The sequence below is a fragment of the Phaethon lepturus genome, unplaced genomic scaffold (genome assembly GCF_000687285.1).
Source record: "Phaethon lepturus isolate BGI_N335 unplaced genomic scaffold, ASM68728v1 scaffold4445, whole genome shotgun sequence".
Taxonomy (NCBI): Eukaryota; Metazoa; Chordata; class Aves; order Phaethontiformes; family Phaethontidae; genus Phaethon; species Phaethon lepturus.
The window spans coordinates 135,307-148,481 of NW_010539740.1; the positions used below are offsets into that span (position 1 = coordinate 135,307).

Genomic DNA, 13,175 nt, shown 5'->3' on the forward strand with positions numbered 1-13,175 from the left:
CAACATGTGAAAGAGCTGAGCAGCTGTGGGACCCCCACCGGCTCTCAAATTGGCTCGGATTTGTCCAGTGGATTCAGAAGTTGTTAGTTGGGAGCAGGCAGACGGATGCACACGGTGCAGTCGCGCTGGCCTCGTTTCTCTGGCAAGGCAGACTATGAAAAAGGAAAAAAAAGGACAATTGACGTTTCTGGAGCTGAGCAGGAAAGCGTTGTCAGTTCAGTGAAACACCTGAAAAAGTATTTCCAAACCTGTGAAGGAACAGCAGGAAAATGCACACTGGCCTTTTCTGCTTCTTCCACTGGGACAAGAGCAGAACAAAACTCAAGATGAGAAGCAAACCTCTTGTATTCACTTTTCTTACATTGTTTCTAGCAATTAAAAATCGTGAAACGGGGAAATTCATTCTAAGCGAAGACAACTATGTGCCAGACTCTAAAGTATTTATTGACATGGGTGTGGAATGGGAATATCGGAATGACGATGATAGAGAAACCGTGCAGACCATGGGGCCACTGCGTAATGGAATAGTTATTCTGGTAAGTCAAATGAAAACCATCTTCCACAGAACACAGTGTCAGAGTTACGGAGCCATAATGTGCTATAATATATTCTAGATTCCTCTTGTGAGTTACAAGACATCTGCTTCAATTTTTAAGACAATAGAAGGTGTATTCTAATTCCGTTCTCCTAACTCACTGCTCTGTACAAGAGTTGTTACAACTCAGGGTTACATGCTGAGCAGCCAACCCTCCTGATTATTTCCTGTGGGTGGCCTAGCGAATGGCCACTGTGTAAAGACTCCCCAACTTATCATATCTGACGTATGAGCATCAGTTAAAAAAAGGTCCAAATGGTTCATATCAGATAGATTAATAGCTCCTCCTCCTGACCATGTTTTGACAATGTATCCTGCAAAGGCAGATGCAGGATTCTTCTGCCTCCAGGCTCACTTTGTCAGGGCACAGCCAGTCCTGCAGTTCCCAAACCTACCTGGCTATATTCCTTTTTTCATTGCAAACCAGTAAATGATAGACTGCAATGAGTGGGGGTAGGTTGATTCAGAATCCCTCTGAAAGCTGTAATGTGTTGATCTACGCCAACTGAATGTCAAAGGAGGAATAAATATGTTTTCAAAGGACCAATATTTTGCACTTTATTCACATTAAGTTCCATTTTCTTGCATTTGTCTTAGTGTAGTGTGATAGCAAAAACTCTAAATAGTTCATGTTTCTGTCAGGATTAAGGAACAAGCTTCACAGAATTCCTAGGATTATCATAAGAATATTTATATTTCATCAGAAATATAAGCAATTTTCTCCACCACTTTCAGTTATCTGTGCATTTGAATTTGTCTTGTCTTTTAGTGTAACTATCCATGATCATTTTAGTACAACATTTCCTTCCTTTATGAGGGGATATGGAAAAAATTTAGTATTGTGAAGTCAGTCCAATGCTGGCAAGAAAAATCAGTCTAAATCAACAACAGTCTTTCTTAATACGCAGTTTAGAAACTCTGTGTCATAAGGATAGATATAGTTTTTCATCAGGGAAAAAGAAATGTGTTGAGTGCCGCTAAAAGGTTTAAATCCCTCCGGGGATGTTTTTATATCTAAGCCATGATGATTGCTATTTCATGTCATCTCACATAGCTTCTGATATCAGTCTTTCAAATCTTTTTTTCTCTACATCTGTTTTGCTTACTAGGTGATTCCTCATGGTGGTGCCAAGATATCTTTGACTTATAAGTACATGATCCATGAAGATTCCTTGAATGTAGATAACAATAATGTTTTGGAAGAGGACTCGGTGTCGTATGAATGGGCTTTGAAGAAATGGTCCCAATGTTCAAAACCTTGTGGAGGAGGTAAAAACAAAACCCCAAAGCATTCAAAATTGATAAAGAGAAAACTGAAAGAATGAACTCCACGTGTGGAATTCATTGCCACAAGACATTAGGGAGACCAGGAGTATGGGAGGATTTTATTTAAGTTGACAAATAGCTAAATAAATAGCAAATAGAGTTTAAAATCTCATTAAAATGGTTTTGGGGCAGATCTGTGGCAGTTCATTTCTGATTTATGCTTAGAAAATTGAAAAATAGTACAGATGTGCAAGATTTGGATGAGGGTCTCTGAGAGACGACAGTGTCAAACCTCAAGGTGCCACGGGGCAGCCCTTAGTAAATCTGTGTCCGGTGACATGGCCCTTGCAATGTGAAGGCTCCTGCTTTTGGGGCCAGATGTAGACCTTGAGGCTGATCACCAGACCGATGGGCAGGTCGCAGCGCCGGAGCGTGGCTGTGCACGTTTGCAGAATGTTTATGAAATTCCAGATGATATTGTTTTTCTCATTATAGCCTGTAGTGACAACTAAAGGGGATGAGCAATTCTGGGTGCTGAATCTATGTGATAAGAGTTTATTCAGTGCAATTTACAGTTCCTTTTGTAGCATGTTCACCTGTAGTTCTGACTGCAACCTTTGACACAGTGTATGTGGAGTTTGTTTGAAACCTGAGTCCTGTGTAAGATCTACCAGTACTGAAAATAAGAGGAGTGTCTTTCTCCAGGCTACCAATTCACGAAGTACGGCTGCCGGAGGAAGACAGACCACAAGATGGTTCATCGGAGTTACTGCGAGTTGATCCAAAAGCCTAAGCCCATTCGCAGGGTGTGCAACCTCCAGGAGTGCTCCCAGCCCATGTAAGCATCGCTGCCCACCGGCGCGGCTCGGCGATAGGCATTACACCCAGCTAGCACTTGTCACCTGAAAGAAGGTGGCTTAAGCTTGACCTCCATGCATCATTACAGAGACCCAGGACTATGAGGATGTGATGCTATATTCTGCTTGTAGAATTACTATTTCTGGGACTGCTGGTTCCTATTACTTCTGAAATAAGCTGGATTAGAAAAGAGGTGCTGTCTTGATCCAGACATTTGTGTTCAGGCCATCTTGAGGTAATAAAAAATAGACATAAATTCAATTTATACCAGTTGATTTTACAGTGTGAATTAACCATGTAAGAATAAATTTACAGAGTGCTACATAAGAAAACCAATGTCATACAGCCTCTCAAATCCAAATCTTCCTAAAGTTCACAGCATATTTTTGCACATTTAAACACAGGGGAAAGTATTTGGCCTGTTAGATTTCTGTGGCTGCCCTATTACAGCATAGTATGCCTGTTTCACCTTTGCTATACATAGTCAAGTGTTACAAATATTTTAATTCACATTTTACAGGTGCTTTTTTTGACTGGTTTGATATGCTATCCTGCCGCATATAGGACTCGTATATTCCTTGTGTTGCTACTGCAACAAGAAAAGAGTATCCTGATCCCAGCTTTTATCTCTGGGGACCACATCTAGATTCCAGGAAGCACAGCAAATAAGTAGAACATACCACAGAATATTTCCTAATTTCCTTTCAAAAAAGATTTGAAAAAGAGAAAAGTCAAGAAGCTGTGCCCCATAAACTCAGCATGGGTCGGGGCTTAACATTTATTTATTGGAAAACTGAAGTAATGACCTAATCGTATCTCAAGCTCTCTGGAAAGGACTGTATTCTTCTTTCAGCTGCAAATATAATTGGACCCAAGTACCACAAAGACTCAATAGGATCCTAAATTGTATTTGGATTCCTGAATGTTTCAGTCACCTCTGTTTCCATAGAATGACATGGGAGCATGTTGCACTTGTGCATAGGAGAGGCAATTATTTAAGAGATTTTATGAAGCTCTGTGACACCCACTGCACTAATATGCTGCTGCTTCACTGCTGGGAAAAAATCATCTTTGTCTCAGAAATCACCTTAGGATTCATGGCTTTGTGCTCCACTGCGCTCGCCTTCCTCCACCACGCTCGCCTTCTTCCACAGCGCTTGCCTTCCTCCACAGCTACGTAATTTCAGTAGGCTACAAAGATAAAGCTGGGTGAAATTGCCACTACTTTTTGTTTAACCTGAGCTTTTAGTGCATCGCCTTGTGCCCATGCTATTTCTTGACTATTTCTAAACCCAGGATTTTATGAGTACTTTAGGACAATTGCTTCAAACTCAGGATATTTCTTCAGACCATATGTATTTTTTGGTTAAGTTTGTCCCATGAATACTGTTTGTATTGAATAATACTTCCTTCCTGCAGAGCTCTGCAATCTGTAAATATATAACCAAGCTTTCAGCAGTCTACATAAATTTCCTCTGGTCCTGTCTGTCCTTGTTGCTCTTCTCTAAGTTCCTTACAGTTTGTAGGTGTAATCCTTGAGCCAGTTTGGATGATCAGCAAAGTTTTCAACTACATTACAAAACATAGGTGACATTTTTCAGTGGCCAAATTGATTTACACATGAACTCAGACCTTTGGATTTTCAGTGGAGTGTTGCCTTTGCCAAAACCAAATATTTATGATGCTGAGGACTCCAGTTCCCCTGAGCTCAGCACACACAGCATTGATGGTGTAGCTGGGTTTGCCAGTGCTTCAGTGAGATGGTGTCTAGCGTGGCCAGGGATGTGGTCCATGGAGTATCCAGATATGGGCCAGGCTGGAGCTGCATTTTTAGCTCAGCTGTTTTGGATTCACTTCTGTGGGAAGCAGCTGTGGGGATGGGTGATGCATGCTCAGGTCTCCCTACAGTACGAGACAAAGCACAGCTCATGTACCAAGACCTGTGAAGCTCAGCAGCACCCTTGGGTGGCTGCTTTTGACATAAAAACTACCAGATTTTTATGTGCAGTCTTGGAAGGACCAGCTTACAATCAAAGCACATGAAGCAAAGTAAGAATAATGCTTATCTCGGAGATAATGAGAAAGAGTAATATTAAACATCTTGGTCTTACTAGTGATTTTTCAAGGACACGGTCAAATAACCCTCACCGTAACTGCTTATGGTTTTTCATATCTTCTTCTTTTTCCATATCAGAACCACTATGAACTTCCTGTTAAAACTGTGTTTAAGTTTCTCTCTCCTAAATTAGGTGAGTTCAAAAATTTTACTCAACTTCTTTTCTTTTCACTAACCCAGATGGGTTACAGGAGAATGGGAGCCTTGCAGCAAAAGTTGTGGGAAAACAGGATATCAAGTACGATCTGTCCGATGTATCCAACCCCTACACGATAATACGAATCGGTCTGTTCATACCAAGTACTGCAACAATGACCGTCCAGAAGGCAGGAGGCCTTGCAACCGGGAGCTTTGCCCAGCACAGTGGAGAATAGGACCCTGGTCACAGGTCAGTCTCTTTCTGGAGGCCTCAAGCAACTCATTTCTTATAATGCAGGGGAGAAAATCTTGGAATTTGTTCTGTGCTTTCCGTTCAAATGCATTAACACAATAAACTAATGCCTATACACAGGGTGTATTGCTTCCACTGCTGCTAATGCCACAGAAAGTGAGTTAGATGGAGCGATGGTGGTAGTGAAACAGCCTGTAAAGCATCCTGTGCTTCATCCATGCTGCATGATCAGACACTGTGATTAAGGGCACCTAAGGAAGTTAGGCACTAACACTCGTGGAGGTTCCAAGGTGCGAGCATCTGCAATATAAAGGCCTTCAGCAGATTTAGCTGCTCAGTTTTATAAGGTTCTGTTTGTAAGCCAAAAGACAGAGGTTTTCACTTAGTTTACTAGGGAAATACAGGACACCTATTCGTGAGCCGGTTTTGTTTGTCATTGCCATGGGCAAAACAGGATGCAGTCACTCCCAGACCAAGTGTCAGGAGCTGGGCATTTTGTGCTTTCCATCCCTGGCTTTCTGGCTAACTCGCTGTGCGAGCAAGAAATGTAATGCCACTGTGCACACTGTTTCTTGCTAAAGTACTTACTAGAGCAGTAATAGGCACCATGTATTCTAACTTGGAAACCTTTGCAGTCATCAAAAGGCAAGAAATGTGAGTAGAATATTGCAACATTAAATTGTTCTTATGATTTTGATACACAGGATCCTTACAGTTCGTCTCAGCATTTCTCCATTGAATTGTTTAAAAAACGTGGCTGCATTTGGAGAAACAACATTTTATTTTGGAACTGTGCCATGCAAATAAGCACAAATAATTCTATCCTCACTGGGTTGAATAGGTGTCACAAGCAATGCCATCCCTGGTGCACACGGTGAATAGATGCCTTGCGTTTACAGTTGGTTGGTTATTGCTCAAGACCATAAGGTCTTTCTTGGAGTGTTTCACAATCACTTGTACACCACAAAAAGCAGTGGTTCTCCCTCTTGCTTAGTTACTGTAGGTCCTGCAGTGGTTCAAATGCTGTACCATGTCGACTCAGATCAAGGGCAGCTGTTTAAAATTTAAAAACTAATTTCTAATCCATTGTTTCCAAAGGGTGACTTGGGGTCTAACCAGTGCATCTCCTTTCAGTGCTCTGTCAGCTGTGGCAATGGCACGCAGGATCGCCCGGTCCTGTGCCGGACCAAGGACAATGCTATCGGCCTTTGTAAAGAAAATAAACCGGAGACCGTAAGGATTTGCAGACTACCTCCGTGTCCAAGTAAGTGCCTGTCTTCTCTAGCATATGTTACTTGCTGAAAAAATTTATACTGGTTGCATTTAAATTCAATGAAGGCATTTCAGTTATACTTGTGTGCTACATCTGCCTGGGGTGGCAGTTCTCCACAGCTCGTTTTGAGCGGACTTTCCAAATGCAGAGCTGTTGTGTGGCCGATGGGCTTCTTGGGCACATGGTTGTTCTCTTCTCACGGTGAGGAGCACCGCTTGCCCCAGTACAGCATGAGAGGCTGGGGCAGACCTCAGCACCGCGGTGATGACTGGAACCAGCTGGCAGACAGCAGCTCCCCTGGGCGAGAAGCACTGCCTGAGTCCGGCCCTGCGCCCCTGAGACGTGCTGGGCTTGGCAAGAGGCTGGTGGGTTGTGGCTAATCAAGGGCATCATGTATAAAGATGCCTCTTTGCTTTCCCCACCTCCAGCAACAATCCCACTCTTCTTTTCCATTCTGTCAAGCACCAGCTATCTTCAGGGGTTATCTAACTCAATTTTTTTAGGCTGTAATACATTTGTTCCTACTTAATCCAGGGCAGTAATGCCTTTATCCTTGTTAGCTTTTCAGCCGTTTGCAAATGATACTTGTGAGATCATTTTAGATATTCCTATTATTAAATAATTAATATTTTTCTTTTATTCCTGATGTATTTTTCTTTTGATTCGTAATTAACTAGAACTAAGCTGTCAATTATGGTCTCCAATAAAAGGATTTTAAAGAGGCAGTATAACTAAACTAGACTGGATGTATCTTAGGACATACTTAATACTCCTGTGAGAAGTACTGCTGGAGAACTGGTTTGCAGACTGTCTTCAGTGTTGGCTGCCAAGTGCTGGGCACAAATTGCAGCAAACTGGCAAAACAACACCCTCTGCCCAAGACTACACAGCCTGGTCATAGTCCTTCCCTGGGCTCCTTCACCATCAGAGCCCACTCACTCTCTTAGCTTACCCACTTCTGACAGGTCAGCTACTTAATGCTAACATACGTTGTGTTACATCTTTTTTTTCCTCTGTTCAAGGAAACGTTTCTGATCCTTCAAAGAAAACCTACATGATACAATGGCTGTCAAGACCTGATCCAGACTACCCCATCCAGAAAATATCTTCAAGTAAAAGACCCATTTATAACTCTGCCTTTGCCCTTAAATGCATGCCACATCGAATGTGGACTTTGCCTTTTGCTCTCTTTTTCTCTCTATGCGGAAAGTTCCCTTGACTTTGCCAAGTTTAAATCTTGGGCTGAATCTTTTTTTTCACACCAGGCACTTGGTGCTCGGTGTCTTTCTTCTCTGGAGCTTGCGTAGCACTGGTGGTGGAGGTCTTGAAGTGTTGGATGTGTGAAGTTGGATCTCCACAGTATGTTGCAGTCCTCTGAAAGGGAGCTGGGATCGGTTTGCTTGTTGCTTGGTGATGGTGAAAAAAGGCTCTTACTGGTTCATGATGTTCACTTTGATAGCAAAACTGAGAACTTATTGTGAATGTGATCACATCACAATAATGACACCTTGTAGTGCTAAAGTTCTCCTTTATCTAAAAATCCTAAATCTCGTAACTCTAGATCTAGTTTCAGTTTGCTGACAGGGTAGTCTGATGAGTGAAAGAATTTATTCATTCCATTTTCCTTTGCGGTGCCGTTGCTTTACTCACCTTGCTGCTCATTTTTTATTCCTGACCTTCACATTTGTGTTTGTAACCTGTGGAGGGCTCACCAGGAAGCAGAAGCACAGTTTCTGTGGGTACTTTCTGTGCTGCTACGACACCGTCTGCTCTTGCCAAACTCCTGGTGGTGGCTTGAAATATTTTTCCTTGTGAAAAGCTGCATTAATTTTCTCATTGCGCAGTTTTTACCAGTTTTGTGTGCTTTGACTTTAGAAACAAAACTGAAGCAGAACAGGCGTGGTCCACGTTGAAGGTTGCGTGGTGGTGTTTTCCTTAACCTGGCGGAGGCAATATGATGTTTTCATTGACTACGATGTCTCCAGCTGCTCAGCATGGAGCTGTTTATACTCATTACATCTTTGGTCTTTTTTCACCATATGCATGTCTGACTTGACTGGTACGGTTGTATGTGTGCGTGTGTGTGTATGCTCTATAGATGTGTCAACTGGCAAACATAACAGTGTGAACTACTACAGAATTACCTCAATTTTTATTGCTTTTTTTGCTTAGAAGAAGAATTTTAGAAAAATGCCTTAATGTTGAAATGTAAATGGCATTATTTTACCAGATCCAGCTTTAAATATAAACAGTACACTGGTACCTTGAGTTAATCTTCATATGGAGTGTTTTTACTTGAATGATAACTATTAGAAGGCAGTAAATTTAATCCAAGGTTAATTTGCACAGTGCATATCCATATCTTCATCAAGACAGGATTGTGACCTGACTTACTGAAATTTAACTGGCATTCTTGCTTCACCTTCCGTGTTCGTGTTGAAGATTTGGAATTCACAAGTCATAAACCTGTTTGTGACAGTCAGTACCAATAGTAGAAGCGTATCAACTTTAAAACTGCAGTCTTGGAGCAAGTTACTACCTTATTGCATTGATCATATTCTTTGGAAAAGTGGCATTTTTGAATCTTTGGGTCTTCAACAGTGTAGCACTTCAAACTTGTCATTATCATGTGATCACATATTTAAATTTTGCTGTTAATATGATAATTTCCTGAAACATGTTAACAATTTACATGACAAGGTGAAAAAGCAAAGACACGTATCTGGCACTGAATACTGTTATGTAAAATAATTGGTGTTTAACTGTATAAATATATTCATGACTGTTACCTTTAAATAGACAATGTTTAGTGATGTTTCAAGAGATGGGTGGCTATAGAGAATGGTGCAATAAGGTATCTGGGCATTGTGCACTATGTCTATATGCACTTTGGTTTATCAGGGATATTTTATTAGTGTTTTGTATGTATTTAACATAATATTAAAGATGTGCCAATTCAGTTTGCTTTTCAATATTTTTTTATGAGACTAATGTGTACCAAAGTGACTGTGAAACTGATTTATTTTTTTCTTACTGATGTTTTGGAGATATACTTCCAGTCTGTCATGCATACTGCAAGTAAAAATAAATAAAAGTTCAGCAAATCTGGATATTTTGGTCTGGATAGAGGATAAAAATTTCATTCTGACATTCCTAAGTTACAGAGTTTATTTATATAACTTACCAGATGTCACTAAACTTACTACATAATGCAGTTTTATTTTCACATATTGTTAAGCTTGACCTTACAAAGTTTTAATAGGAACCAAAGGCATTTTTCTAAAGGTGCTTTTAGTGATTCTTACAAAGCCAAGAACAGATCTGCCTTGTTGAACCTGCATTTAAATGTTATACCTGTTGGCTTTTATTTTGCAAGCCATTTGGAGAAGCTTGCATTAAGGTCATGCAACACAAGGCAAAATGTTCAAAGGGAACTCTACCTGGTATGTAAAAATACATATAAAGCTATATAGGCACATGCAATCCTTTGTATAGAGTTGTGCATGCAGATATGAACAGTTCCAGCTCTTAAAGACTGGTTTGAAAACGTCTCTAAAACCTAGGTACTATTCTTAGGTTCCTAAGGAGGGAGTTGTTTATTTCCAGCAGCATCTCAGTTTTAGCATTTGAAAAATATGAAAATGAATTGAAACGTTTGAAAATAGGAACCAGAATTTTGCTTTTCTGCAACAAATGTAACAATTGGGGCATAAATACAGTGCAAGGAAGGTGTTTCCAGCTTTCTCAGCCAGCACTAGCATTTTAAAGCAGCAGCAATAGTTATTAGTTTCTTTTAGACTGATATGTTTGCCAATTAAATACCTACGATGCCCTATTTTGTTAACTGAGGGTGAGTGAAGAGGTGACAGCTACGCGCTCTGAGTTCACTTGGTACCTCTGAACCTGCTCTGGTTCTCTGTTCGGCTGTAAGGCTGCTGACAGGGTAAGTCAGTGCTCGTGGCAGGATGGTGAAAAACGAGCTCCAGTAACACGCTGCCTTGAGCACGCTGTCTGCCATCGGGTACGCTCTAAATAAAGGCGAGTAATTGGAGTTACTCATCCTTTACTGTAAGAGTAGGTGGAGATGTAGTAAGAGCAGGGAGAGAGGCAGAAGTGATTTCATCTCTGTCTCAGCGCTCTGGTCACAGAGAAAATGTTTTGTTACTGGTCATGCCAAGTGTTGGTCAGTCTGCCTTTCTCCTCAGCCCTTTCCTCTCCTACACACCCTCTGACTCCCCTTTCTTTCAGCATGGGCTGCATGTTGGGGATTTTTCCTTCATGGCAGTTCCCCGTAGTTCCTGGCTCCATCTCCATCACTTCAGCCTGGAGGCACAGGAGCTGTAGAGCGTGTACGTAGGACAGAGCACAGGTAGCTTTCTCTCCCAGGAGCCTGCTAACCCCTCACCGTCCATCAATTCATACGGTCCTCTACCTCCTCCGAGCAGAAATCACAGGGGCTTGAGTAATCTCTGAGCAGGCTTCTGTTTATGTTTCTCAGACAGTAATACAGTTTGACCAGTTCACCTTTAACACCTTAGCCTACGTTTTGCTACCTGTCTTTCAGGAAGATCAGGATCTGCTGTAACACCTCTATTACAATGCAGATTGTCGTAACAGCTATCGACAGCTAAAAACCTATTGATTATCGTTCTTCCTCTTTTATTACAGTTTTCCAGTCAGTGACACAAAAACTGGGACTTGTTACTGAGTATCCCAGTCGTTAGTGGACTGGCTTGGCTCCATCGCCCTGGAGTTTGTTGTTCTGAATATATCGGCTGCTTTCTAGGAGGAGGAGAAAGGCCTTATGCTAAATGCACCACTTTTCTCTTGAGCAAGGGACATGCTCAGGTGATGCTGCTGTTTTCAGAATAGAGATACCTGGCAAAAATACCACTCCAACGGGAGATGGATTAATTCTGAGTTACACGATACACATTGAAATAAGACTTGACTTTCTTGAGACAGTCCAGATAAATATAAATTACCCTGACCATGGTTAGTCACTGTTAGGTTGCAGAAAAGCATTAAAAGGAGCAAAGGGGGAGAAAAAAAAGATTTCTCAATATAAACCTTGATGACTTTCTGGGGGTTTAAAGTAGCTTTAGCAACAGCACAGTACTATCGGTATGTCTTGAACTCTAAGCCACGGCAGGAACGCAATTCATCGTGGCTGCAAGGTCTTCAGGTAGCACTTCTGGAATGCAAAGCCAAAAAATAGTGTGTTACAATCTATAGCGTGGATGGGGCTGGTACAAACAGTTGAGATCAGCTGCTGCATCCCTTGAAGCGAGTTGTTTTAGATTTAATATTAAGCCTGCTTCTGCTTTTAGAAGGCTCATTTGCCAGTTTCCCATCCCTCTTTAAATACCAAACCCTCTTCCCACTGCCAAAGCTTCAGCTGTGTTTCTTTTTCTGATTAATGTGAAGATGCTCTTTATTTATCTGTTCCCTTTTTCTCTTTCAGAAGATCATTGTCAAGGAGACAAGTCAATGTTTTGTCGTATGGAAGTTCTCTCTCGTTACTGCTCCATTCCCGGTTACAATAAGCTGTGTTGCAAGTCCTGTAATATGTACAGCAACATAACAGAGGATGACAATGCAACCGATTCTAACGTAAATAAGAATAACGTCATTGAGGAGGAGCTCCTGACAACCCTCAGCCCTTCCATGGGAGTGTCCACCACCCAGTCTACCACCAGCCCTCCTCTTGTTTCCAAAACACGTGCACCTCCTTCCAATGCAACTGAGCACCCAGAAATCAATGCAGTGGATGTTCCTTATAAAATCGATGGGCTCGATAACGAAGTATCGCAGCACAACATCATTACACGGAGGAGGATACCTTATGAAAGGACAAGGAATCAAAGAATTCAGGAGCTGATTGCTGAGAAAAGGAAAAAAGAGACTCTTAGGAAAATGAACTAAAATGGAAATACGGCACAAACTTTTTTCTCTTATAGAGATGTTACCAACATCATAGTATTGCCCATGTCGCAGAGACTAAAAATGGGGGAAAAATCAAAGTGGTGCTATGGCAGAGATGCCAAATTTTCAAGCCTACTATAAATGAAAATGACAGATTGTTTCATAAGTGCTAATCTGAACACTTTGATGGCTAGGTTTACAGGGTACGGTAGAGTATTAGTGCAATATCATTACAGCATTTCACTGAATCCAAACAAACTGTAATACCTAGGCCAGGTTAGCAGGTTTCTTGTTATGGGCTCTTTTAAGTCTTCTATGCCTATGTAAAACTGCTTGGGAATAGTAATGGGAGTTACACATAGGATGGAGGAAAACAGTCCCAAGACATAATAAATCCCTTTAACACTGACAAGCAGGTGGTCAGCAATCCTGTGATGCTTCTGTGCATTGCATAAACCCGGGTGCTAACTCAGCCCCCAGTTCAGGAAGGTACTTAAGGACATGCCAGACTAAGTTTAGCTGACTTTGGGAGAGCTGCTCCCATAGGTACAGCTAGGCATGTGCTTACATAGCTTTCTTAACCAGGACTGCATAAGGAAATACATAGAAAATTCTGTGACGGTATATTTATGTGTAAAGTAAAAACTGGCAAACAGTAGTTTACATATTTCCATAAACAATTTAACAGGATTCTCCTAAACTTTTGAATACATGCAAGACATCTAGATCCGACCAACTTGGACTGACAACA

At 41.4% G+C, this 13,175-nt stretch overlaps 1 protein-coding gene across 1 annotated transcript in view; it reads left to right on the forward strand.

The window, feature by feature from the left end:
* The window catches only part of ADAMTS2 (ADAM metallopeptidase with thrombospondin type 1 motif, 2), a gene marked incomplete at its 5' end in the record, with an annotated part of 115,523 nt that extends 103,099 nt beyond the window's left edge, over positions 1 to 12,424 (forward strand). The window contains 7 exons of the mRNA XM_010287195.1: positions 373 to 536; positions 1,705 to 1,864; positions 2,567 to 2,699; positions 5,016 to 5,223; positions 6,361 to 6,490; positions 7,522 to 7,611; positions 11,964 to 12,424. Coding sequence (XP_010285497.1) covers positions 373 to 536; positions 1,705 to 1,864; positions 2,567 to 2,699; positions 5,016 to 5,223; positions 6,361 to 6,490; positions 7,522 to 7,611; positions 11,964 to 12,424 — 1,346 coding nt within the window. The remainder of the gene's footprint in view (positions 1 to 372; positions 537 to 1,704; positions 1,865 to 2,566; positions 2,700 to 5,015; positions 5,224 to 6,360; positions 6,491 to 7,521; positions 7,612 to 11,963) is intronic.
* Positions 12,425 to 13,175: the final 751 nt, after the last annotated feature.